We start from the raw sequence: 27,804 nt of genomic DNA on the forward strand, positions 1-27,804 counted from the left end.
GCCTCTCGGGCTGGTTAGTGCTGGCCGGCACCGATCCTTTGTGCAGGAATCTCTCCACTTTGCCCTCCGCACCCCTGTTGCTGCACTCTCCTCCGTGGCTCTGAAGCTTCCCCCCTGACACCCCCCGCCTCTGCCAGTGAAGGGGCTTGTAGTGTGTGGAAACCTTTCCTCCTTCACAGCTCCCTCCCAGAAGTGCAGGTCCCTTCCCTATTCCTTTGTCCCTTTTTTTTTTTTTTGCCCTACCCAGGTACGTGGAGAGTTTCTTGCCTTTTGGGTGGTCTGAGGTCTTATGCTAGTGTTCATTTGGTGTTCCGTAGGAGTTGTTCCACATGTAGATGTATTTCTGATGTATATGGTATCTCCACGGCTCACTCCTCCGCCATTTTGAAGCTCTACCTCATGCTATCCACACGGAAAATGTTCCAGTGGATTAAAGTCTGAGCCCCCACTTCCAGCTGGAGCCGGTTGTGGTGCTTTTCCCACAGCTGAGTCAGTGAAGCAAAACTGGTCAAGAGGCACTGCTCTCACTCCCACTTTTCCTAAAATTCTTAATGAAATGCATCTTTTCTGTTCTTTCTACCTTGGCATTTTTGCAGAGAAATTCTCCAAGGTACCTCAAATGTGTCACTTTCAAACCGCACCTCTGTCTTTCCCTTCCTCTCTCACTCTCCTTCTCCCTCCCCTCTCTTCTCTCTCTCTGCAAAAACTGGTTTTCCTAAGGTATTTCCTATCCCAGCGAAGAGCACTAGCATGCATGTAATCTCTCATGTCAGGAATAGGATAACTCACCTCCTCAACTGAAAATGCAATCTATCCTTAGATTTTTGTTACCATTAGCTCTTAAATATCTAACACCCTTATACACTTTCTCCACTCCCACTGAGACCTACCTTGCTTGCCAGGGCTTCCATCACCTTTTACATGAATGATTACAAGCACCCCTTACCTGGCTGCAGTGTGGAAAGACACTGGAAGAAGGCCAGATTCCATTTTCTCTGATTTCCCTAGAATCAAATCTTATTACTTAACCTACAAGTTAAAATATTTTAATGACTTCCTAGTGATCTTAGGAAAAAAGTCTTGGTACTTAAAATGACCCACAAATCCAAGGATGGCTAATTCCTGCCTAACTCTCCAGCCTCGTGCTCCAACTGTAGTGAAATTTCTTCAGTTCTCATCCAGGGCCGTACACCCTTCTTCCTTGGGGCTTTTGGACATCCTTTTCTTCTAGTTGCAATGTCCATCCTCCCTTCCCCAGTTTCACCTTGTTCCAGCTAATTCCTATTCGTCATTTATTTCTCTCATTTCAAGACTCTCCATGTCAGAAAGTCCTTCCCAAATCATCTCTCTAATGTCACATTACTTGGATAAATGCACAGAAGGAAAGGGTTCTATGAGAGTACAAGAAAGTTGGCAAATAATGATCGTCTCCTGGATTCATTGATGGTGGCTGCCTGCAATGCTGCTGAGAGGTTTCTGGGGCCAAGCACAGCTTCAGTAGGAACGGGTAGAGTCAGTGATCACTGATGTCCCACCAGCCACAGGAAGGAGGAGTGCACATTTTGCAGCAAGTGTACTGTACATCTGCCTTCCCCACCTCAGGCTCTAGAGATTTAGTTTCTTTTATACAAGTGGGACTATTGATAGAACAATATCTGAGGTGCATTTCAATCATTTCTTGAGTTTTCTTAATGGGAGGTACCATGCAATAGAGAAATAGGCACAAATCTTGCAGCCAGACTTGCTGGTTCTAATTCTCAGCTCCATTGTTTACTTTATGCTTAATATTCAGAAATGTTCTTAAATTCTTTGAAATCTGTAAAGTGAGGATACATTTCGTACCAAAGTGATAGGAGAGTTTTTCATATATATGAATTACCATACCTTGCACATAATAAGCAGTCAGTGATTGCTATCAATTTTTCAAATCACTGAAAATTAGAATGTAGATTCAAAGGGAAACATCATACTTAGATGCTCACCAGCATGGGGAATTCACTTACTCTGGGCAAATTTTGGAGGATTGTCATTCACGTCAGTGAGGGTCACTGTAAGTGTTGTGGTTCCAGATAGGCCACCCGAGTGTCCACCCATATCTTTGGCTTGGATAACAACCAGGTACTCCTCCTTGGCTTCTCTGTCCATATTGGGAAGGGCAGTTTTTATAATTGCTGAGGGAAAAAAAAAATGGGAGAATGACTTTTAGCCGGACAGCTCATTCAAAAATCAATGTGTGAATCACACACATACACACACACACACACACACACACACACACACACACACGTGCATACATCAGGACCCCACTCAGATAATTTTCTCTTTTCTCTTGACATTTAGCTGGTGTGCATCTCTGATGCCAACACTGAGAAAGACTGTAGTCATAGACAGTAGTGGATAACCTGCAAAAATACATTTTATAATGTATAAAAAAAAGAACTTGCGAATATATACATTAGAAAGTAAGCTGAATGGCATACTCCTGCCTACCAAATTAAAGTATAAATCATAACGTAGCTTCATCTACTCTGGAAAATCCTGGCAGTGAAAGAATCCTACAATTTATCACAGACTCCAATTCCCCTACAAGAGAAGTAAATACACAAATAGCTAGAAGGCTCTGAGGTCAAAGATAAATCATTCTGAGGCTCACAAATACATCAGAGAGATGAAAGAAATAAATGCATCATTAGAATCAACTCAGACAAATAAAATGCCAATCAGAGTTAATATAGGCAAGTGTCTAAATCTTAAGGCATTGTTCCACTACATTTATATTTTAATTGTTTAGTTACATCATGACTATAGTAAAAGTAATAAATATTTTAGAGAAATGGGAAGATATAGAAAAGAGAAAAGGGAGTAAACATAAAATCATATAAAATAACAATATCAGTGCTAAAATGTTAGTATTTTTTCTGACATGTTTTCAGGGTTTCATCTTCTGCTTCTCTGTGTGTCACTAGTAATTTAATATTCTTATTAAAGATTCAAAATCTTCTTAGATATTCCTGATGATATTTTGAAAAATCTTTATTTAGCCCTCTCCCTACCTTCATACCTCTTTTCATAGATACTGCTAATATTTTGATGTGTATATTTTCACATGTATATGCATACAAATGTGCAAATGTGCACATGAACATTTAACCACAAATGTGATCACAGTATAGTCATTGTTCTGAGACTTTTTTTCACACAGTGGATATCTTTGAGATCTTGTCAATGGTTAGAGGCCCAACTCATTACTTCTTATAGCTGTATAATTTTTCATTGAATGAATGTACTATGAGTAACTTGGGCATTCCCATATTAACCGATATTGCTATTCTTCCCATTTCAAATAACCATCCAGATATCTTATTATGATGATACTATATTTTTCTGTGCCCTGCAGTTTTACTTAACTCTATGCCGTAAGATGCCCACCCCATATTACTAAAAGCCCATAATAGAAGTGTTTGTCACTAGTCCAGAATATCCCTATTGAATGAATGTGTTACCTCTCTGGACCAAGTGAAGGAAAAGTCTCTGCATTAAAGACAATTTGCCCCTCACTTCTAACCTCAGGGACATCATAACTGTTCAATTCAAATTGAAGATGAGTGAATCACTTGGTCATGTCTGAAGTTGTAATCCTGTGTTTTTGGACTCGTATGCTCTAATTATATCATCTGTCTGTAAAAGGTTTGCAAGGATTTCAAGTCCCTGAATCATTCAAGTATCAGCCGAGGCACAAGAGTGCCCAGGGAAATCTAATCCACCCAGTCAGTGAGCAGGCTCTGGGAAAAGCTGTGAGTTCTTATGCACTTTCTTCAACCTTGAAGCCACCTTTATATCAGAGCTTCCCATTCAGGCAGCACTCAACTGGATAACCCTGCCTATTTGGAAGTATGGATAGTAACATACTAATATCTTTCAATACAGTGATTTCTTTCAGGATTTGACCATATTGTAATATAAGTCAATAGGTCATACGTATATGGTTATAAACAAAAAACTGAAAGAAGAGAAAAACAGAAATATAGCAATCATTCTGATTTGGATCACTGTGAGGCATTGCTGAGAGGAAAATAAACATCTAGGCAAAAGACAGTAAAAACAACAATAAGAAAACCTCATTATCAGCATGACAAGATGCCAACACGGTTACTCCGCTATGGATGTATATTTTCATGACTCAGAATCTTCAGTATGGGCCCAATTCCAGTAAGAAGGATTAGAAAACAGTTTTACCCCCATGCTAGTAACATGAGTAAATTGTAGTTTGTAAAGTTTAGGTACCACCACAATTTAAGGTCATCATGAATTAAAGCCATCCACTGGACTTTGGAATTTGATGTAGAGCTTCTAATAATCAGAGAAAAGCAATATAATTCCTCAAGGGAGGCAGCAACTGTTTTCAAAGAAGTTGATGGATTAAGGTCTACACATTAATCCTCTTAGGTTACTTCAGTGGAAGAATTTTTACAGCTTCCTCAGAGTCAGAGAAGACTGGTATGTATTATTCTCATCATTTTTTTTAATATATCATGAGAGAGTAAATTTAAAAAAAAACTGTGATGTCTCTCGGACACATGGAATTAAAATAGTTTTGAAGCTCGTTTGAAAATAGCATACTTGGGTCAGTGTCTGTGAGTTGTATCAGAATATGAGTGAAGCATCATGACAGCAGGCCTTGCTTTAATGGGACAAGAAGGGCTCCCTGGGTTTCCACCTATTACAGAAATGTTGATGTCCTCCACCATCAAGGTATACAGCTTCCTACTACCTACGATGCCCATCTGTTGACAAGTTAGAGTCCCCTTATAAATGCTCCTACCTATTGAAGTCAAGCAAGTTTGGTTTCTCATATTATCCTCACACTTACAAGCTTTGTGATCATGAACACATTATTAAACCCACCAGGGCTCACCTCCCCTGTTAAATGGAGATTTAACATCATCAAGGGGATTCTAAGACTATGTGAGATAAATCATGCAAAGTTCTTGTCACACAGTAGTTACCCAACCGTACTGTCTCCCCTCCCCTTCTGGCTTCCCAAACAGAATTTAATGCTTATCTGGATACTGGTTCGAGCGCTGAACACTTGCCAGCTGCTCTTCCACATCCACTCTCCAGCATTCTGCACCTACTTTTGGTGTGGGAGAGTGGCCTCTATGGATGGACTTACTTGCTGGCTTTGTGTTAGACTCCACCAATGCACACTACCCCAGGAGACAGGGAGGCTGGAGCAGGGTGAGGTTCCAGACCACCCAATACCGCAATCACATGCTTGGCCATCTACGGTTTCTATCTTGGGATAACACTAGAGCAAAACTCTAGTGTCTGTTAGCGCCTCCTTCCCTGGCTCCTTCAGGTCTAGGAATGATATTAGCACTTCTGCTGCTGGCCTTGTGGGGCTTCCCTATTCCTTAATGGGCGCTCTTAACCTGGCCATACTTTTGTCAGTACTTCCCTCATTAAACTCTCCTGAATCACCCCACTCCTGCCAGGACCCTAAAAGATATGGTTCGGATACTGGTTCTTTAGCCACGTGTCAAACATGTTTCCACCATGTCATTCTTACATCTACAGGTCAAAAGTTCATCAATGTCATCGCGTATAGCTGTCTAAAGGACTGCTCCTTGAGACGGCCAGACAGGTATTTGGTTCCTTATCTGTAACATGAGAATAATACGTATACAGTGAAGTGAGTTGCTCACGATGACCCATCTGGGAAGCTACACACCTGGGAGGTTTCACACCTTCTTCTTTTATTGTACAACATTGAGAGTAGGTTTCCTGATATTTTAAGGTTAAGTGGGGAGTGTCTCCCATGTCCTTAGGGTGTGTCACACACGAAACTGGCTTCAGTACAAACTGTAATGAAGAGCTCTTGCTTTGCCTGAGCCCATTTCCTTACAACTAGCAGCAACTCATTAAAAAATCCATAGTTTTAAAAAGACATAGTTTCTGGAACATTTTTCCTGCTACCTTGTGCCCATAAAAGCAGGATAAGAAAAACCACAAGTGCCTTTGGTCCTTCTATTTTTCTGCTTGTGTTGGGTCATATCTATACATGTTACTTAACTTTTTAAATTCCTCTACAAAAGGCAGATCATTTCACGTGCATAGATACGGCAAGATGTTAATAAACTCCTAAAACAGAAGCTTAAAAACTGCCTTAAACGTTCTTTCTACTTCTTTTACCCTGAATTATTTGCTTTGGCCCACATATTCTCCCAAGTATTAGTAGCTTTAAGCTATTTCTTTTGTGGACAAGAGAAGGACTTCTATGTTTTAATAATTGTTTGGTATTAAATATCACCAAATACAGAAAATATAGTAATAAGTGATTTTCCCTCTCTGATTTGAGAAGTCACAGCTTTTGAACCATGAAGACTAAAATGTGACTATAATCCTCAATTAAATGGCACTTTTATCCATTTTCACCTGTGATTTTAAGAAGACAGAGAAAAGATCCTTATACCCTTTTTGCCAAAGTAAACTAATTTAAAACAACTTTTGATGGTGCTTATTTTAAATAGCTTCCCATCTCCCGAGAAATAGACTGTGTTCCCTTTTTCAAAGTAGTGGTCAAGCAAAAGTAGTGTCCACGTCTCCCCATGTGCTTATAGTCACACATCCTCAATGCCCAGCAATGTGTTCACAAGCTTAAATATTATGTTTAAACTTCCATTACACCAAATTGGCAACAAATCAGAGTTATCAGTTTTTTGGAGAGTAGTATACAACATGCTTTCTTCAGGGGCAGTTAGTATGGTAAATAACCTCACAAAAAAGAAAACAGCATATGACTTGGAGTTGATACAATGAAAACTGTTAGAGATTTTGTCTTTGGCTTTTGTAAATTTTCAACTCAGGAAGGGGTCTAGGGCTGACTTAGTTAGACACCTTAAATAGTTGCCTTTGGAAAAATCACAGAACTTCCCTGGGACACATTTTTTTTTTCTTGAAAATAGGAGGCTCTAACATTTCCAGTAGAAGAAAAATCCACAATTGATGTTCAAAAGGATGAGCCTGTCCTGCTGAATCCTTGATCACATTAACTGCAAAGTAGACTCAGAAACGGGAAATGTAAACTATTAAATTCTAGAAGTGTTTCCCTGGAACTCCATTTTGAAAATCTAATCTAATCAGAAAATTCAATTAATGAGACTAGTCCATTCTCTGTGAATTGAATTCAATGGAGATTTTGAACCCGGCACTGGGAGTAGGGTTGGGAAGGTATGAGATTGGAGGTGAACCCTGGCAGGAGGATTACAGGGGAAAGAGGGAATCATCTTGCTCTGAAGCTGGCATTCACCACCCTACTGTGAATAGACCAATGTGCTTGATTCTCCTGTATTTAAAAGACATGGTTTCATCTTAACTGTATTCAATCACATGGAGATTTCCCTTGGGCAGAAGTTTAAGAATTTAAATCCTAGCCTGGCCTAAGTTCCTCCCAAGTACTAAACAGCTATTCCTTATGTCTCATCATTCAGGGAGTACTTCTTATTAGAATTCAGTCATCTCAGAAATTTAAAAGTTGAGTCTTTATTTTTTTCTTCCCATTGTCTTTGGTATTATCATTTGAGAAGCATTTTGTATCCGTCATGAAGACTTCCTTTTATAATTTCTGTGATATCACCAGATTGAGAGGCTTCATGAGAAAGGCAAGGAGATGCTGATTAACTCCTTTGTCATTTTGAAGGCTGATTACTGTAATTCACTCTTTGTGGGTCTCCCAGATTGTGCTGTTCAAAGATTGCAGTTGATATAAAATGCTGTGCTAAACTCCTATTTGAATAAGACTTGTTGAACACATTATCCTAGTTATGAAAAAACTAGCTCTGTTATTCCCCCAAACTCTTGCCAATATAACGTGCAATTATCACCTTACGATCTCTGAAAAAGAGTCTTTCAATTATGAGGTTAAGTGGTAAATTCATCAGGGAAAATAGGGGGTATTTGCACTGTTGGTGGGAATGTAAATTGATACAGCCACTGTGGAGAACAGTATGGAGGTTCCTTAAAAAACTAAAAATAGAATTACCATATGATCCAACAATCCCACTACTGGGCACACACCCAGAGAAAACCATAATTCAAAAGGACACATGCACCCCAGTGTTCACTGCAGCACTATTTACAATAGCCAGGTAGGTCATGGAAGCAACCTAAACGCCCATCGACAGATGAACAGATAAAGAAGATGTACATATATACAATGGAATATTACTCAGCCATAAAAAGGAACGAAATTGGGTCATTTGTCGAGACGTGGATGGATCTAGAGACTGTCTTACAGAGTGAAGTCAGTCAAAAAGAGAAAAGCAAATATCGTATATTAACGCATATAAGTGGAACCTAGAAAAATGGTACAGATGAACCGGTTTGCAGAGCAGAAGTTGAGACACAGAAGTAGAGAAAAAACATATGGACACCAAGGGGGAAAGCAGGGGTGGTGATGGTGGAGGTGGTGTGATGAATTGGGCGATTGGGATTGACATGTATACACTGATGTGTACATAACTGATGACTAATAAGAACCTGCTGTATAAAAAAATAAAATAAAATTCAGAAAGAAAGAGAAAAACAAATACTGTATGCTAACGCATACATATATGGAACATATATTTAAAAAAGGTTCTGAAGAACTTAAGGGCAGGACAGGAATAAAGACGCAGATGTAGAGAATGGACTTGAGGACACGGGGAGGGGGAAGGGTAAGTTGGGACGAAGTGAGAGAGTGGCATGGACATATATACACAACCAAATGTAAAACAGATAGCTAGTGGGAAGCAGCTGCATAGCACAGGGAGATCAGCTCAGTGCTTTGTGACCACTTAGAGGGTTGGGATAGGGAGGGTGGGAGGGAGACGCAAGAGGGAGGAGATATGGGGATATATGTACACGTATAGCTGATTCACTTTGTTATACAGTAGAAACTAACACACCATTGTAAAGCAATTATACTCCAATGAAGATGTTAAAAAAATATTATGTAGCAACTTAAAATGCTTATAACATTTTAAAAATTTTATTTTAAAAATAATGTATGCCAGGCTTCCCTGGTGGCGCAGTGATTGAGAGTCCGCCTGCCGATGCAGGGGACACGGTTTTGTGCCCCGGTCCGGGAATATCCCCCATGCCGCGGAGCGGCTAGGCCCGTGAGCCATGGCCGCTGAGCCTGCGCATCCGGAGCCTGTGCTCTGCAACAGGAGAGGCCACAACAGTGAGAGGCCTGCGTACCGCAAAAAAAAACAAAAACAAAATAAAAAAAATAAAAATAATGTATCCCATGATTAATCTTATATAAGTGCTTATAACAATTTGGCAAAGAATATAAATGAAGATAACTTGATGTGTTTTGTGAAGGAATTGGAGGTTCACTGCCACATTTCCTAGCACTCTGCAATAGAAAGTATAGGACTGCATCTGTTAGAAAATGGTCTGGGATTATATAGATGAAAATTTATTTCAGGAGTATTACTAACCATGTGATTTTGGGCAAGTCACTGAAATTTCCTGAAGCTCACCAATCATGTTTAAAATCTTATTAATTGCCAAATAAGAGTTTAGGTTGGTATTATTACACGAGAGGTAAAAGCCAAATGTTTTACTTTATACATCAGATATAGATACAGACACATATAGAGATATATGAAATATAATACATATTTTGGTATTTATTTTTATAAACATATACATATATATATATGTGGGCATATATACATTCACCCATATATATATATATATATGCTTTTGTATTTATATTTTATAAATATATAGACATATATATGTAAATAAAATTTAGATATTAATTCAGTGCTAACAATAAAGTAAACATGTTATTTTAAATATTAGAAACAAAGATTATAGTCAGTGATGCTGCAAGAACATCTCTTACCAACTTCAAAATGGTAATGCCTCCACGGTGGTATTCATGTAACAAAAATTAATATTTTTTGCATCCACATCTCTACATGATTTGTACCCAGATTCATCTTGACTACAACATTCTACACAGCATATGCCTTTGATTCCCCAGATACTTAGCTTTCTTCAGACTTTCCACATGCTTCTGTGCCTCCACAACTCTGTGTAGATAATGCAGCCTCGTCCACACTTGCCCTTTATGGACCTCTTAAAACTCCATCCATCCTTTCAGCTCTGATGTTTCAGAAGCCAAGGAGCCTTCCCAGGTAGAACTAATGACTTTTCTTCTTTTGGATCTTACCCATCTTTGCTAGGAACTTCCTCATGTCACTTACTTTTCTGTTTCTTCTCCATTTCACCACTTGCCCTATTATGTCAACCTATCCTGGTAGTAAATTACTGAGGACAGGAACCATGTCTCATTCATCTTTGAATACCCAGAACTGAACACAATCTCTCGCCCATAATAGGTATCATCAAATGTAGGAGGGAAGAAAATAACACAAAGGTCAAGAGAGAAGGTACGAGGGAGTGAAAAAGGAAGAAGAGAGACAGAAAAAAATGATAATTGTAGATAATTTCTCTAGCTGCTTTGGGGACTCAGCCCTGGAGTATGTAAGCACTTGATAAATATTAATAATTGTCATGTATCTGGGGACCAGAGACATTTAGATACAGTTATAAGGTAACAGAGCCGTTAAGTCGGGAAGGAGGGTGTCCAGATTCAAACCAAGTCTTGCTGCCTTCAAGACTCAAGGGAGACTCAAGAGCTATTCTGTACCATTGCAAGAGTCACTTCTTAAGGCCATGCTGGTTTGCCAGAGGAAGGGCACAGCACTTCCTGAATGCCAGTGATGTGTGTGTGTGTTGCAGATTAAAGAAGCCAGGGGTTCTCATGGTTTCGTTAGATATTGTACCCATTTCATAATTGACATTTGAGTTATTTATCGAATGTCTCAGTATAAATTTGTGGTGCACTGTTCTAATATTTCAGATATTCTCAGGATCACTCAAAACAGTGATGCTGATGAGCTATGTATACTAGTAACACTTCAAAAATTGAATTAGTTAAGGATGAATTCATGAACAATTTCTTTTGATCTATATGCTTTATCAGCAATGCTTTGGTTTTTCTATTTTTGAAGTTCCATTGTTATTTACTTCTCTTGGAAAATGTATAGTTATGACAGCTAAATTTTCCCACAGGAATCCATAAGAAAACTTAGTTCATCTGTCAGAATTGAAAATGTATTATCACATGAATATTAGGGATTTGGAATGTGGTCCAGCACTGAGAAAGGTCTTGGACAATGTCACAGACTGTGGCTGAGCAAGGATACAAATCTGGGTCTCTAGAATCTTAAGTATGAATTATTAATGAAATAATACACTGCCCCTTGTCAAAGAAAGAACAAAAAAAAAAACTCCATATACTTAACTACAACTTTAAAGTTTTCCCACTGCGTGGATCACAGCCACGTCTATCTTCATATCCATATAGAATAACATATGAAATAGTTGTAAGTGAAATAACAATGATACCCCATCTCTATATTTTTACATACAATGTTCATAGTGCATTTAGTGTACGGACTGTCGCTTCTGTAGCTCCTGGATTCCCCTATTAAGTAGTTTTGCAAAAGCCACCATTTATAGCATCAACACACAGGCTAGCCAATAACTGATGTTATTTAAAATGCCAATTTTCAGTTACACTGAAATCCTCGCAATTATTCCTATTCAGAATTAAGGTGAAATTTCTTTTCCCCTAAATGAAAACACTTCCAGGGACTCCTCAATCAAGTGGAATTATTTCTGTGAAGAACAGGATGACACTATTCTTTCCTTAAGCTATAATTCCAATAACTAATTATATGTATAATAAGTATGGGTAGTTTAAAAAGCAAAGCAAAGGTCGCTACAAAATTGGATGCTTTCTCTTAGCAGTTCAGGACTTGGGCAGACGAGAACGGGGGGTGGGGGGTGGGGATTGAGTAGATAAAGCACAAGCTCTGTTTTCACCGACTAAGAAATGGAGCCAAAGTTAAGAAACTATTTTCAACTCTTGGAACCTCAGTCTCCTCATCTATACAGCAGAGATAGTAACATCCACCTGAGGTTACATGAAACAGCACCTAGCACTTGTTCACAGAGCCTAACAGATACTCAAAACTGATACTATCCCCAAATGTTAAAGTGGCCCTCATTCCTCTAATGCCTCAGAGGAATTGTCTGACCCCAGATCTCAATCAGACCCAGCACGTCATATTGCTTTTAGCCTGCTGACATGGACAAGTGCAACATGGTGATTTTTTTTTTTGTTTGTTTGTTTGTTTGTTTGTTTTGCTGTACGCGGGCCTCTCACTGTTGTGGCCTCTCCCGTTGCGGAGCACAGGCTCCGGACGCGCAGGCTCAGTGGCCATGGCTCACGGGCCCAGCCGCTCCGCGGCATGTGGGATCTTCCCGGACCGGGGCACGAACCAGTGTCCCCTGCATCGGCAGGCAGACTCTCAACCACTGCGCCACCAGGGAAGCCCCGCAACATGGTGTTTTAAGAGCCCAGGATTTGATATGGGACATCAGGGTTGATTTCTGACCCTTCCGATTCCAAGTGTCATAAATAACCTGGGTAACTTTTTAACGTCTTTGAGCTCCTGTTTTTTTCCTCCGTTACAAAGAGATAGTACTTACCCATAGGCTTTTGTGTTCATAAAATGATTATTAAGGAAGATAATGGATCTAAAATATTTAGCCAATAATATAATAGTAACTAGCTGATCACTAGTACTGCTACTATAACTACCACTAATTCTACATTATTGCTGGGTGATTGTAAAGATCAATCACAGTAAAAATAATAAGACTCCATATCTTACTGAGCCTCCTTTGTGCCAGGCCCTACACAGGTACGAAGTCTACGTGCATACAAGGTGCCTAGCACAATGGCTGGCAAAGAGTAGATATTTACGTGGACAGGTATTGAAATTATTATCACCATCACCTCATCGTTATTTTTTACAACCACCCAGTCAGGTACCTATTGCAGTTCCTGCTAAAAGATGAAGACTCATGAACTTTTGTGGCCTTATTAAATTATTTATATTCCATGAGCTTTAACACGGTTGAGACAGTAATAGACCTGATATTCCTCTCTGTATTTCCTGTTACTCCGACTGCTCTCCTCTACACTTTGGAGGGTCTAGATGATCAGCAATCACTGACTTCAGAGTGCTCTGCGTGTAAGTTTGCCTGTTAGCTTCAAATAATCGTCATTGCTCTTTCTCTTTTAGTAATCGCTAACCCAGAGGTGCTAGACCAACTCAGGGACCTCCCTCAGGGAGCTTCCAGTGACTCACTGACCCTGGTTTGAAGTATCTATAAAATGCAGAAAGTAAGACAGGCATTGGCGAAGACTGCCATTGTTAATAAAATTTTCCAAATTAACTAAATCCTCAACCTCAAATTTTTAGAGAAATGTTTGGCTAATAAATTCTGCTTTTGCCCCATGAGTCACTACATGTTTAGCAACAGATGATCACTGTATGATTTCTACATGTGAATGAATAAGGTTACCATTCATAAAATCATAACACAAGGCTTCAGAGACATGAGGTATCAATTTGCTTCCATCGCTTTAACACGGGGCAGAGGGGCACGCCTACTTCCAGGAGAGGGCTTTGGCCAGGAAGGGGACGGTCTTCCTATAATTATTATAGCTGCTACCATGAGCACCAAACATGTGCTGAGAACTTGTCCCAACTGCCCTCAAAGTAACAATCAGGAATCCGACTGGGCTCGAAAGAAATATTCTAGGGTTTCCTACCACTGTCATGCTTCTACTGCGTTTTATTAGTCAAAGACCTTTATAAACTATTGACATGTACAAAAGTAAAACATGTTCAAGTACTGAGAGGAGTCACGTAATAAAATCACTTGACACTCTGCCAACTTGATTCGTTTAGAATAATTTAAGGGCTATCGATCTCACAACTAACTAATCCTGGAAAATCTCCTCACCACTCCTTTTGTGCCTTTCAATCCAATACCCTCCTTGACCCCTTTGTTACATTCCCAAAGTTCTGTTTTTGAAATCTTCCTACATTCTTCTTTGGGGCTGCAGGCTTGCCTTCTTCCCAGCAGAGTGACTTCCCTCCGTTCCTTCACATTATCTCTCAAAATAGAATTCTCCTCCTCCTCCCCTCATGCCTCTTCTCCAACAATGGTGCTATGTGATTCCCTCTTCATCAGATCCATGTCAGTGCAAGAAGCACCATTAGCTTCCTTCCCCTGGCACCGTAACCGTCCCTCTTTTTCACTCTTGCTTATTATCATAGGTTTTAGTTTATTTATTCTTTTTTTTTTTTTTTTTTGCGGTACTCGGGTCTCTCACTGCTGTGGCCTCTCCCATTGCGGAGCACAGGCTCTGGACGCGCAGGCTCAGCGGCCATGGCTCATGGGCCCAGCCGCTCCATGGTATGTGGGATCTTCCCGGACCAGGGCACGAACCCATGTCCCCTGCATCGGCAGGCGGACTCTCAACCACTGCGCCACCAGGGAAGCCCTATTTATTCTTTTTCATTTTTAAGGTTTTTTTCTCGCACCAAAATTATTTCTACTGTGCCAGTCAACGCCTTTCAGCTCCCATCGTGGACCTAATAGGGCAGGTGGCACAGAATGCCCTGGGCTCTATTTTGTACAGAATAAGGGGAAGAAGCAGTACGGCTAAATAACTGACAAGGAATCAATCTGTGGTTCCCCAAATGTTTGTCAATGACTGTTCTGTATAGAACACTGTTTCACGTGCTCAGGATACGGCGGAGAAGACAGACTAGGAGGCTAACTTCACATTCCTTATATGCTAAGTGTAAAAGCAGGGGGAGGATTGCAATGTGCAGAGCTACACAAAACCGGGTAACCAGGCTTACAACTCCCTGGCTTTCTGGGCTCCAGCTACTTCCTTTGTGAAGCTGGGAGAGTGATACTTACCTTGCAGGAAAAAAAAAAAAAATGAGACAGACATATGTCACCTGCAGGAGCTATTGGTTATCGGTGGTTCTCATATACATAGGACACATTTAACTATAATTAGCCCTGGACACTTGTGAACATTGAAATCCAGGTATGATTATACCCCACAACAGAGAGGCAAACATAGGTGAATGGATCTCTGTGTCCCTCCAGGACAGAGATAATTAGATGTGTATAAACAAGAAGCCTTCTGACCTTCCTGGGAGGCAAGCCCGAGGCAAAACCAGTCAGAATGGGATGTGAGGCAGGTGCTCCAGTTAACAGAGTTACCAGACAGAGGGTTAGTGAGGGCAGATTTTTATGGAGCTATTGTTCCCTTAGTGACAGTTGTCAAAATACATCAGAGCTCTGTTTCTTCAAATACATTAAGTGGCTTATGATTTTGATGCTCTATATTAAAATGAGAAACCCTAACAAATAGGTAGCTCTTCCTTTTTCTTCGCTGATTTTTAAAAACTTACATGACCCCCCCTTCTCTTTCTCTTCCTCATTCTTATCAATCTCTTCTCATGCCCCATTCGATACTCCTTTCCCTGCTGTATGTATTCTTCTTTTTAATGTCTTTGTTCCAATAAATCTAAGTGAAGATACATTTTATGGGAATACATGTTTGGTGTGTGAATGCATGAATGAATGAATATTGAAGCTCGATCATCTCTAAAAGTCTGCTTCCTTCAATGCAATTCAATAGTCAGTCACTAATTACCCCCTATTTGCCAAGCATTAGGCATGGTGCAGGGGTCTGTGCATGATCTCTTTAGTAGAGGTACCCACGGTAGGCAAAAGACTGGCTCCTTCAAACTCTTAGTTGCTCATGGTAATTACAGGACCCGAGGTTTATGTGTTCATTTGTTGTTGACCTTCTCACAATACAAAGAATGCAAGGCACTAATTCTGAGAAACCTGCAGTCTCTTCTTGCACATGTCATTGTATGCAGTGTAATGAGAAATGAAATACTCTAGGAGTAACCTCTGTGCGTGAACATGAGTGCAATATACTTAAGAGAAATCATGTGATACAGAGAAAACATTTTTGGATGAGGACAAAGGAATACATTTGTCTTTAAATCTGACATTTATGTTTTGGGTGACTTTGAATAGGTCACCTACCCTCTCTCATCATGATTTCTCTGTATTAAATTAAGACCACGGGCACTTTGTTTCTAAGATGAGCAAGGGATTAAATCAAAGAAATGTGGGTGAGGTTGCCTGGAAGACATACTTTTCCTACTCTTTCAAAGTACAACATAATAAGTGACTTTTACTCAAGGTCACACTGCTAGTAAATGATGATGGAATCCAGAATTTTCTAACTCTAGTTCCAATATTTCTCACCATAAGTACTAATGTGCCTGAGTAATAGCATGTTTTTTCATCCATCCTTGTTAAAAATGTACATTTCCTGAAAACCTATGGAACACATCAAATATACTGTGTCCTAGACAGAGGCATATTGTACTGATGATCACTAAGATCTGTAATGTTTCCTTTGTCTTTTTCTAGCAGTTGTTGCCAAATAATGGCCCCAAAGGGCTCCAAAGATATGGGGATGCTTTTGCTTTTTCCTGAACTTATCAGGCATTCTTTCAATAACTATTTGCCCAATCAATTTCAAAGTGTAAAAATTCTTTTTTGTTGTTTTATATATTTAGAGGCAAATAAAATTCCATAAGCCTCACTACCTTCATGTATGCAAATAATCTATTATTATGAGTGAATTCTAGGCATCCATTTCTGGTGTGAGTGAACCTAATATCCAAAGAAGGCTCACGTGAGGGAATCGGGAGGGTGATAAATAAAATCAATCTTTCCTTCTTCCTTATGGTCTTTCACATTTATGCTGAGTCTGTCAAAACACTCCAAATAACTCTAATTTCTAGCCCACCACCAGCAGGGCAAGAGAAAAGAAACCATGACACCATCATCCACCCTCTTTAATTCCTCATCTTTGCAAAAGTTTGGATAACGCTATTCAAATCAGTGGCCGTGGAGAGAGCACCTCCAACGGAACAGGCACTGTACTAAGAGCTGGAGATATAAAGACTGATGAGGTACACATACAGTTCTCTGGTCTGGAGTAGTTCACAATCCAAAAGATCAGGCAGGAGTGATCAGCTGCCTGCTAAAATACAAATTAACCCCCTCCAATTTTGAACTTTGCTATCATTTTATGCACTACTCAGTCATAACACTTATCACACCGAATTTGTTTTCCGTATGTGCTTTTGTTCTTATTGCAGCATCTAACTGGCCTGCCCCTCTCTGTCAAATTTACTAAGACTTTAAGCATCCTCTTTTCTATAAAAAGATTCCTGCTCTGATCTTTTTCACTCAAAAAATATATGACTATACATTAGTCCCCTCTACACTTTGATAAATACCATAAGACCAGATAGAAGTGATTTCCATGATTCCTTCATGAAAAAGGACAGTCACACATTCAGAATCTCAGCACCCACTGTATCCCAGGTGCACACCGTCATGTGACCATGAGCAAGTCACTTCATCTCTTTGATGCTCTCTTCATTTGTAAAAACAGCATTGTGATGTCCCTATTCAAATGTCAAATTATTAGTGAGGCTTCCCTGACCAGCCTTTATAATAATAACCCCTCTGGGCTGGTACTCTTTTTCCTTATTCAGCTATCAAAGTCTCTGCCTACATGCATTCCAGAGGGAGCAGACAGACAGTAAACAAGTGGGCTTTCCTAGTTTACTGATGTTTACCAAGCCCCTAGAGCAGTACCTGACACATAGTTGTCTCTCAACGCATTTTAATATTTTTCAATGACTCAGGGCATGAATGACTAATTTTCCTCCCTGTGAGCTTGTGAGGAATCCCACATAAAAGTAAACACAGACAAGTAAATGACTATCACAGACCTCTTCCAAAGATGTGTGGAGGTCTAATTAGAGCTGGCTTTCCCCACTTCTTCACCTCTGTAGTGAAAAATTCTAGCCGCAGAATGCTCAGGAGCCAGAGCAGGATGGGTCTACTTAACAGGGAGCCGCGTGGTGTAATTAATTTATCCTAGTGAAGCATTCAGAATACCTTAGCATCAAATTACTGTTGTGCTTATTCTCACTCATACATAAATATTGCACATGTAAAAATTCAGCACCTTGACGTCCACTGAAATAGTTGCATGGAAAAATGAGACAAATTGACTCAGGGACAGGCATTGGCATTCAGCACGGGGAAAGACAGTCTTCTGTCAATGGGGTAACCATGAGCAGTGGAGCAGATATACAGAAACCAGGGCCTACGACAGGTGGGGTGAGGGCTCTGAAAACTCCACGCCCCCCTCGGTTCCTCAGAGATCTGAACACGTGGGTGGATGAGGTTTTTGGTGTGTATTAAATGTGAACAAACCTCAATTTTCCACCCAAATTCATTTTCAAGCCAATGACCTGTTAACAACAATATTCATGTAAGGGGGCGGTATTTGGGTTAATGTTCTTCAGTGGGAATTATAACTTGGGCAGGTAAGGGAACTCAAGTAGTTGAGTGGAAATTAGGTGTGGACACTCTAAATATGTTATCTCAATCTTAACCTTGCAAGAGCTCTAAAAGTAGCTATGATCATGCATCCTTAAGATATAAAGAGTAGGGTCTTAGGGACAGGAAATATTTTAATGATGGTCATCAACTCGGGAATGTCGGTGACAGAAGTTGAACCGAACTCTTATTCCAAAGTTCCCATTCATGACTTCCCACACTATATTGTCTCCTCTGAAATTCCAAGCCACATAGGCATCATTGGAATCTTCCTTTCTCTCAGAAACACAGTGACCATTCAGAAGCTCAGCTTTGTTATAAGTGTTTACATGTAACACAGAGCTTTTGTTTGTCTTTTTTGCTTTCTTTCAGCGTATTTTTTAGTTGCTTTAGATGACAGTCTTCAATAACTATTTTCCAGAGTGTAGGAGGCACGTTACTTTAGAGTTCATATGAAATGTAAATAAGACAAACGCTGTTTTTAAATGTGTTTTTCCTCATATCTATTTTCAGCTGTGATAGAAAGTGATGTCATTTCAGAATAGATTCCATTATGACAATTCTAATATTTTACAACTGCAATTTGGGAGACCTGGTGGATAGAAAATGGAACACGGTGGGAAGGTGGGGTGATTTCCTTCCAGCTATTGTAGAACAACTACAGATACACAGAGTGAGAAAAAGTACCACACTTACAAACATTCTCTCGATACCCAATTATTAACAATTCTTGTTCAAACAGTTGCCTCACAAGGGAAAGATTTTTTAAATACAATTTTATGAAGTTAGCAGAACATGAGCGTTAAAAATGTTACTTTGATATCAAGTCATCTAAACTCAAGTGACCTGACTCAAGTCATAGAAAGAACAAAGTTAATCCTATGAGAACGAGAACGTTACGGGGCTACTTCTTTCCCTGACCTGGTTTTGCAAGAGGGCTGAGGACCAGTGAGGTTTGTTGCCAGTTCTTTCAAATCACTAAATGTTTTAGCTTTATAATCCAAGGCCTAGTACATTTCTGTTATTACTGTTTGTGTCTGGGATTGCTAATTTATACTCTGCTGAGAATGAGAGCAAGGGAATCAAATCTGCAATTTGTTTCATCGTGTAAACATAGTCATTATTTTCATGTATAGCTCATGAATGTGTTTGTTATTAAATAGCACAATTAGGTGATCTCAATTCCCGTCTTTAAGAGAACCACAGGTGTCAGAGTGCAAAGGTAGCTTTTAAGATAGATAATACCACAGCAACATTATTAAAGTTAATGGGATGGAAAGGAAAGTTCCAATAGTACTATGTCACACACAATAAAATTTTACCGCATATGGAAACTACTTTTAAAGAAACTCTCCAGATTAAAAACAAAAAAAAATCTAATTATGGCTATGCTTGCATTTACCAACCAGTTCAATCCCGTTAAACTTATGAACACTAAAATCGCTAATTTACTTTTCCATATTTCTGCTCCTCACGGTCATCTAAAACAGCCTGGCTTGGGGCTTCCCTAATGGTGCAGTGGTTAAGAATCCACCTGCCAATGCAGGAGACACGGGTTCGAGCCCTGGTCCGTGAAGACCTCACATACTGTGGAGCAACTAAGCCCGTGCGCCACAACTACTGAGCCTGCGTGCCACAGTGTGTGCTCCGCAACAAGAGAAGGCACCGCGATGAGTAGCCTGTACACCACAAGAGTAGCCCCCACTCACCACAACTAGAGAAAGCCCACACGCGGCAACGAAGACCCAACACAGCCAAAAATAAATAAACCATTTCACTTTTTTTTTCTTTACTGTATTTATAGACCCACATGCTTAGCCCCTGCCTAGGAAAACACAAAACTTGTGTCTTTTTCACTTACTCTACGCATAGTACCAGGCACATAAGAGTTTGGAAACGATATTTAGTCTATATATATCGATTAAACCTGTATGGGTAGAAATAACCATTTATTTCCATATTATAGCCATAAAATCTTCTAACTAAGGGAATAAATATAAGCCTAGAGACCAGTACTTACACTCAAATTTTTTTCTAAATCAGGGTTTCACCCCAAGTGGAACGTCCCTCCAGTTTTTGAAAAACGAAGAACTGATTCTCTTGAGACTGATTATTCTTTGCAAGTAGCTCTATTTTAGACTCCCTTACCCAATATTCCTGAATCATCCATATTTATATGAACCAATTATTCTCATTATTCAAGAACGTTGTTTATTTTTTCCTCTTTAATTTCATGAAATTCAATCCAATCCTTCAAATAAAAACAACCCATAATAATAATAATAATAAATCAACTATCTCATTCCCTTACATCTTTTCTTCATGGCACTTTGGACAATAAACAATATCCAATTGATGTATTTTAACATAATTATTAATGTCGAAATCTCTCTAGTTGTTCTGTAAGCTCCAGGAAATCAGGGCCATGTTTACCCCATTCATCATTTTGTCCCTGAGAGTGGAGGTGATCAATAAATATCTATTTACTGAATTGAAAATAAACATTAATATAAAAGAGGGCATTAAAATGTTTATAGAGTCTCTCTCTTCTTTTTCTTCTTTTTAGTTTCTGGACTCATTGACTTTTCACTGTTGTTGGGTTTTTTTTCCCCCAGTCCTCTCTATTAGGACATAAAAAGCCTAATGCAGCAGAGCTTGCAATCAGACAGATGTGGTCAGGAAACCAGCTATGACTTTTACTACCTGGACAGCCTCCAGAAATTAATTTGCCTAGAGTTTTATTTCCTTTATGTAAAATGAGGATCATAGCACCCACTTCACATGGTCACTATGAAAATTATAGGAAATGGCACATAGTAGATGAGCAATAAATAGTACCTTCCTTCCTTTTGATTTTATAAACAGAATATAATACACAGTGTTACGTGCCACTGCCAAGAGAGGTCACTGCTTCTGGAAAGGGAGACATAAATGGACACAATAGTGTTATGGGCTAGTCTTATGTAGCATCTATGGGCACATCCCTGTGTCCTTGGTCTGTCATAAGCAATGTCACACCGAATGGTTCCAAATAATCAAATGGTCAGATGCTAATATATATTAAATATGAGAATATAAATATATACTCTAAGCTTCTAGAAGCACCCATTTTTCAAATCCAAAATTCTCTGGGATCTGAAATTGACAACATCTAAGTCTTTCTGAGGAAGCCCATTTTCTAAGCATGCTCATCCTTGATTTAATTGTCCATGTTTATTGGTTAATTTATAACATGTTTCTTGTACAACTATCACAAGGAACGCACAGTGCTAGGCACATAGGTGCAGAGTGAGAACTAGACAGGATTCCCTGTAATTACGGTTGAAATTTTTGTTTTTTGGTAGTCTTTCTTATAAAGAAAAATTGTGGTCTTTCATGCTTAAGTCCAGAGGAAATTATCTCACAGGAATGTTTCTAGAATTTGACTTATAAGGAAACAGATGAAATATTTATATACTCCTTCTAATGCAGCCTCTCAGTGGATTCCTATCTGTGCACTAGACCTATCTCAGTTGCTTTAAGAAGAGTGGTGTCCAGTATGAATTAACCCCCTTCTCTGAGCTTCCAAAATCATATATATATAAAACCATAGATAACATTTTATGATATTTAATACACTATTTTCCAAACTAGAACAGTTGAATGTTAGATAATCCTTCTTTGGGGAGCTATATCTAAAGTCACATTTGCTAGAGTATTTTAAAGCAATTACTGTGCATCAGTAACGTGTTCAAAATAGTCTTACGTGCTGGGGACGCAGAGTTAGGCCAAAAGGATGGAGTGCGGTGGGGATGGAACTATACAAATAACCTGCTATCCTTAAACAAAAACACCAAAGGGGTGTTCATATGTGTGTGTGCATTTTTGAATACATAAGGTTAATCTTTGATATCCTTACATAAACCATGCTTTGCTATAAAATCAATGAAAACACATCTTGTCTTTCTTCCCTAAGCCATTTTGAAATTCAAAGCTATATTTCAAAGGAAGAAAGAGTACCACCACAGAAATAGAAACTACAATTTATTTCTGCAGGGACATGATTCATAGTAAGCTGGGAAAAAAAAAAAAAAATCCTGATCCTAGCTGGTCTACGCAGGCTGGATGGGTGTCATGGGGGAGTACTTGCTTCTGCTTCCACCTAAACCCATCCCAAAGCACCCCAGTGTGACAGCAGCTGTAACATGTTGAGGACTCTGTGTAGTTCAGGCTTTCTCTTCACCATGCACCTCCAAAGACTTTGGTTTCTCTGAAAATACATCACTTTGATTCTACCTATGGTCAGCACTGGACAGCTCCCTCTGAGTTTAAAAAATGTTCAAAGGTGTTAAGTAACATGACAGTCACACTTCTTTCAGCTTACCCAAGTACGTATAATTGTTCTGGGTTTGGGGGGGAAGATTGGGTAGGGAGATTATTTTTAGTAATCATCAAACAGTTTTGTGACCACAACACTTAACCCACTTTACCTCCCTCAAGAGACTCCAGGCAGGGAAATAAATGATTGTTAAGTCAGTGTGTGCAAGCAGCAGGCTGATATACTCACTGGGATATGAAAAATTAATCATCAGCAAGACTACGGAGGGATAGCATTTGTTGAGAATACTATCTCTAAATACTGCGCAGATTAGAACATTAATCCATTAGGTATTTAAAATGACATTTTGTCATCATCATATCATCATTTAGTTGGAACTAAAACAACACAGTGAGGTTTAAATATAGGTACAGGTGGCATTACACACATTAGATTCTCATTACTCACTCATTAATTCATTCATCCATTTTTTCCAAAAATATTGATTTTGAACTATAGGTACCAAATACTTGTCACCTGCCTGACTTTGGCCATATTATTAAACCTCTTCATAATCCTCATCTTTAACAAGACATTTAAAAATAGCTACTTCATATGGGGTAGGGATTTTACAAGAGTGCAAAGACTGTTTGTTGCTGCCTACAATTTTATTGAGCATCCATTTGTGGTTCTTCTACCTGAAATGTAAGGCATATGATAAGGGAACTGTCTTTCTCTATACAGTCTTTTGGCCTTAAACAAGCATAGACTCACAAACTGATACTTCCTCCCATCTTTAGTTGCTCTGAACACGTATCTGTGTGTTTCTGTGTGTGTGTGTGTGTGTGTGTGTATGTTTGAAAGGGATGTCTCTAGGCTTGTATTTTTTCCTCGAAAATTATTTTCTGTATAAAGAGAATATAAATTGGATGAAGAGTGCATTAGGAGGATGTCTCCACGGGTGAGAAAAGCACCCTTTGGTTCCCTTCCCAATCTTTCTGTCTATTGGCTTCATGCCTGAGGTTCTTCAGGGAGAACCCCTGTTCTTTCAGGAGGCTTAGAAGAGGTTCCACATGTTACAGAAGAAGCTGTACCTGCTCCTTCCCCACCGTTGACCACCCACTTCATGGGAGAACTTGATCTGGGGTGTTCTGTAATTTTCAAAGTGAGTCAGCTGTGAGATGGGTGCTTTTATCCAGCACTTAGAAAGGGGTTCTTTATCTGCTATGATGAAACTGACCCAGAAAATTGGTTAAGCCAGCTTCCTCCCTCTCCATGTCACTCTTTCCTTTCAGTCAAACTTTCCACTCCAAATCCAGAGGTTTTAATGGAAACAGATGCCTTGTATTAAAGAATGCCGAAGTACCTTTCTCTCTACCATTAATGCAAAAGCTTTGGGTTGTTCTAAGAGGAAATGTCCAATCAAAAACATCACATTTTGTTTGATTCAATAAAAATTAAAGTATAAAAATAATATTCAATAAAGATACAGACCTACTAGAGAATGGACTTGAGGATATGGGGAAGGGGAAACGTAAACTGGGACAAGGTGAGACAGTGGCATGGACATTATACACTACCAAATGTAAAATAGATAGCTAGTGGGAAGCAGCTGCATAGCACAGGGAGATCAGCTCGGGGCTTTGTGACCACCTAGAGGGGTGGGATAGGGAGGGTGGGAGGGAGGGAGACGCAAGAGGGAAGAGATATGGGGACATATGTATATGTATAACTGATTCACTTTGTTATAAAGCAGAAATTAACACACCATTGTAAAGCAATTATACTCCAATAAAGATGTTAAAAAAATAAAAAAGCAAAGAAAAGCTGTATTCACCAGCCACTATGACTTTGACAGATTTTCAATACTTAAAGAAAAATTAATAATAATAATATTCAAGATAGTCTAAATTTGTCAAGATCAAAAGCAAAGTATGGAGTATATGCTTTTTTTTTCTCCAATTTCATGAATGATTGGAAACAGCATTATAATCAGTATTTTTAAAAACTGGATACTTAGTCCCAAGAGGAGATGGTACTCGGCCAAAGTCATGCAGAAAATTAAAAGGAGTTTGGATTCCTAAATTACAGCCTCAATTTATTTTATATAGAAATGTCTCTTAAAGTAAAAATCTTCTGATACCATTGAGGAAGTGAAAGCTACTGAATTTCTCAATATCACCTCCTTATCCAATTTTTCCCCTGACCACATATCCCTTTGATTTCCTTTGCTAAAAGGCCTTATTTAACCATTCCCCCTACCCCAGACCAGTCACCTATTAAAGGATGCAGTTTTTCAGGACACAACCTTTGGTATCACTACCTTTTAAAAGGCTTCTTTTAATCTCCTCTTTCCATACTAGTTGGTTTAGCTGGCACTCCTCTCCGTCCCTATGTCATGAATTCTGGCATGTGTCCTATGTTATCACACCATTTTGAGTGCCCATATACATCTCTTTTAGGATTTATCATACATGACATTGCACCCTCAAAGCCTGGCACATGATTTATCAGAGTGTAGACTAAATATGAGTTGACGTGAATTACAAAGACATTCTCACTCATCAGTGCATATCCTGGCATTGTTGGGCAGCCTGAGTTTATCTGAATATTTCTTCTCAAAGGTCTGTACAAGAAAATCCTTTGGCCAGACCCCTTGGCAGTGGAAATGATAATCTATGTAATCCTGATTAAAAAAGAGACCTTGTATGCTTGCAATTTATCACTTTGGCTCAGAAGGTAAAACAATGACTCAATTCCAAAGGCATTCCATGAAGACTCTATGTATTATCTTGATTTTTAGGAAAGACAACCATTCATTACATGGATTTTTTTTCCCCAAGGAGTATTTTTTTCCTTAGCTCATGTTTACAGGTTCCACTGAGACAAATGTTATTTGTATCCAATGAAGAAAGATGGTCTGAGTTTCAAAAAAAGGTCAATGAATTAAGTTAGTTTATTTTTACACTGGTCATTTTTCATACCCTTGATTGCCTGGAGGAAAGTTTAGACTGTGCTGCAACTTCACCCTGATTTCTTTAGATAATTAAGCATTTATTATTCACTTGCCTTGCATTTTATTTAGATTTTCCATCTTCAATCATTTAGGATGGACTGCAACTGTTTTCTCACTGCTGTCCTCAAATTAGTAGCTTTTAAAATAAATGTCACATTTCTCCCTGTCTGTGCCCAAAATGGTACAAGCAAACATATGGTATTGGGGGTAGCAGGGAGAGGGAAACAAAAAAAGAGAAAACATTTATAGAATACAAATAAGCTATTTTCAGCCTTCTGAAGCTATTCACAAAAATGACAATTCATTTTATAATACTACCGCCTCACATCTTATCTGACACCAAACTGCCTCATATGTCTATGTATAAAGGAGACCTGGGCCTGCTTCCAAGTTCTATAGGTCCGTTTGTAAACCAATGGCAGCCCCAGGCACAAGCTACAATGCGTGGAAGTCAAGTTGTGGTACAGGAGAATGCTGAAAACCTGGATCTTGCAATCAGAGAGACTCACTTTGAATCTTGCTTCAAACACTTTGTGTAATAAATGTATCAATTCTGATCCTCTGTTCTCTCATCAGTAACACAGAGATGACAATAGTACCTATCTCAAAATATTGTGTGGAATAAATTAAATTAAATTTGATAATGCATGCAAACCCAATTAGCACACTGCTGAGAACATAATACGTGTTCAATAAATGAGGTGGTGGTTGTTTACATTCTTGTTTTTATTTTTCCTGTTGTTTATAATTTGACAGAGAGTTTGAGTTAAAGAGGGGGAAGGCATTTTTACCTTACTTTCTCTGAAACACAATTTTGTCAGTTGCAAAACGGAGACATAAATTCTTCCCTCTATACTGTGGTTTAGAAACACAGTAATATTTTCCCTTCTTTACTGTTATTATTATTATTACTATCACAGTGACCTCTGGAATAGGGAGATATATTAATAACCACTCCTTCCTTCTGCAGTGGCCCCTGAACCTTTCTATCTTAACATCTAATCTAGAACTAAACCTGGGCAAGAATTTATCGCTGAATCAAGGCTCATTTTTGCAAGTACCAGAATAGCATTGCATTGGCTAGACACTTAAGACATAGTATGAGACTTGGAAACGACATGAATTTTAGTCTTAAGTGAATCTCAACAACAACAACAAAAATCACATGTGAGATTACAATGGTGTTCTTCCCACCACAAAAATAGAAGGAAGACAGGCTGGAAAGCAAGCTGGATTTCCTACCTGGTGCTTCACACATCTTCTCCTTGAGCTGTGGCAAGCTTTTCTCTTTCTCTTTATTAATTTGTTCCTTACTTCTATCCTTCCTCCCCACCCCAACCTCTTCTTGCCTTCCTATCTCAACAACTTATTGAATGACTTTAGGGGCCAAACACTCTGCTAGGCATAGGGATGCAAAATGAACAAATCAGACAAGCCCCATTCTTTCATGAACTATACATTCTAGCATGAGAAGTGACTTAGAATTACAAACAAGTCAATTACAAGATAATTACTGATTATGAGATGCTCAAAGAGGATGATAAACAGAAAAAATGGCAAATCTTTCTCAGTCTTAAGCTTATACCTAAAATAGGAGGAGAAGCTCTCCCTCCGACAGTGATTGATGTGTTATATGGCAACAGGAAATAATTCCAGAAAATTAGAAAGTAGCAAGCAAGGGGGCAGAACTTCTCTGTTCCAAAGTCCAGAGCTCTGTTCTTAGCATTCTTGTGAGGATAAAACAAGACACATAAATGTATTCTTGTCTCCTATGTTCTGGTTTCCTTTTCTTTACTGAAAATATTCTAGCATCAGTGACCTGCTGACAGTGGTCAATGGGCAATCTTCTTTATAAAGATCATCCCACCAAACGATTCTCCAGATAGAAGCCTGGAGTCCTACAATTCAACCCTGTTCAGACACTATCTACCCAGAGGTAGCATCAGGCTCCACAGGCTGTCACCCATGCTGACCAACTGATTCAAGATCACAGTTTCCCTCACCCCCCTTCTTGGACTTCAGACTCTAGTTGCAAGTC

General features: G+C 39.1%; 1 protein-coding gene across 4 annotated transcripts in view; it reads right to left on the minus strand.

Moving 5' to 3' along the window:
- CDH8 (cadherin 8) overlaps window positions 1-27,804 on the minus strand; it is a 386,150-nt gene that overhangs the window by 167,082 nt on the left and 191,264 nt on the right. For all 4 annotated transcript variants that reach the window (XM_067717873.1, XM_067717872.1, XM_067717875.1 and 1 more), the window contains one exon: window positions 2,004-2,171. In XM_067717873.1, the coding sequence (XP_067573974.1) occupies window positions 2,004-2,171 (168 nt within the window). The remainder of the gene's footprint in view (window positions 1-2,003; window positions 2,172-27,804) is intronic.

The sequence above is a fragment of the Pseudorca crassidens genome, chromosome 20 (assembly GCF_039906515.1).
Source record: "Pseudorca crassidens isolate mPseCra1 chromosome 20, mPseCra1.hap1, whole genome shotgun sequence".
Classification (NCBI taxonomy): Eukaryota; Metazoa; Chordata; class Mammalia; order Artiodactyla; family Delphinidae; genus Pseudorca; species Pseudorca crassidens.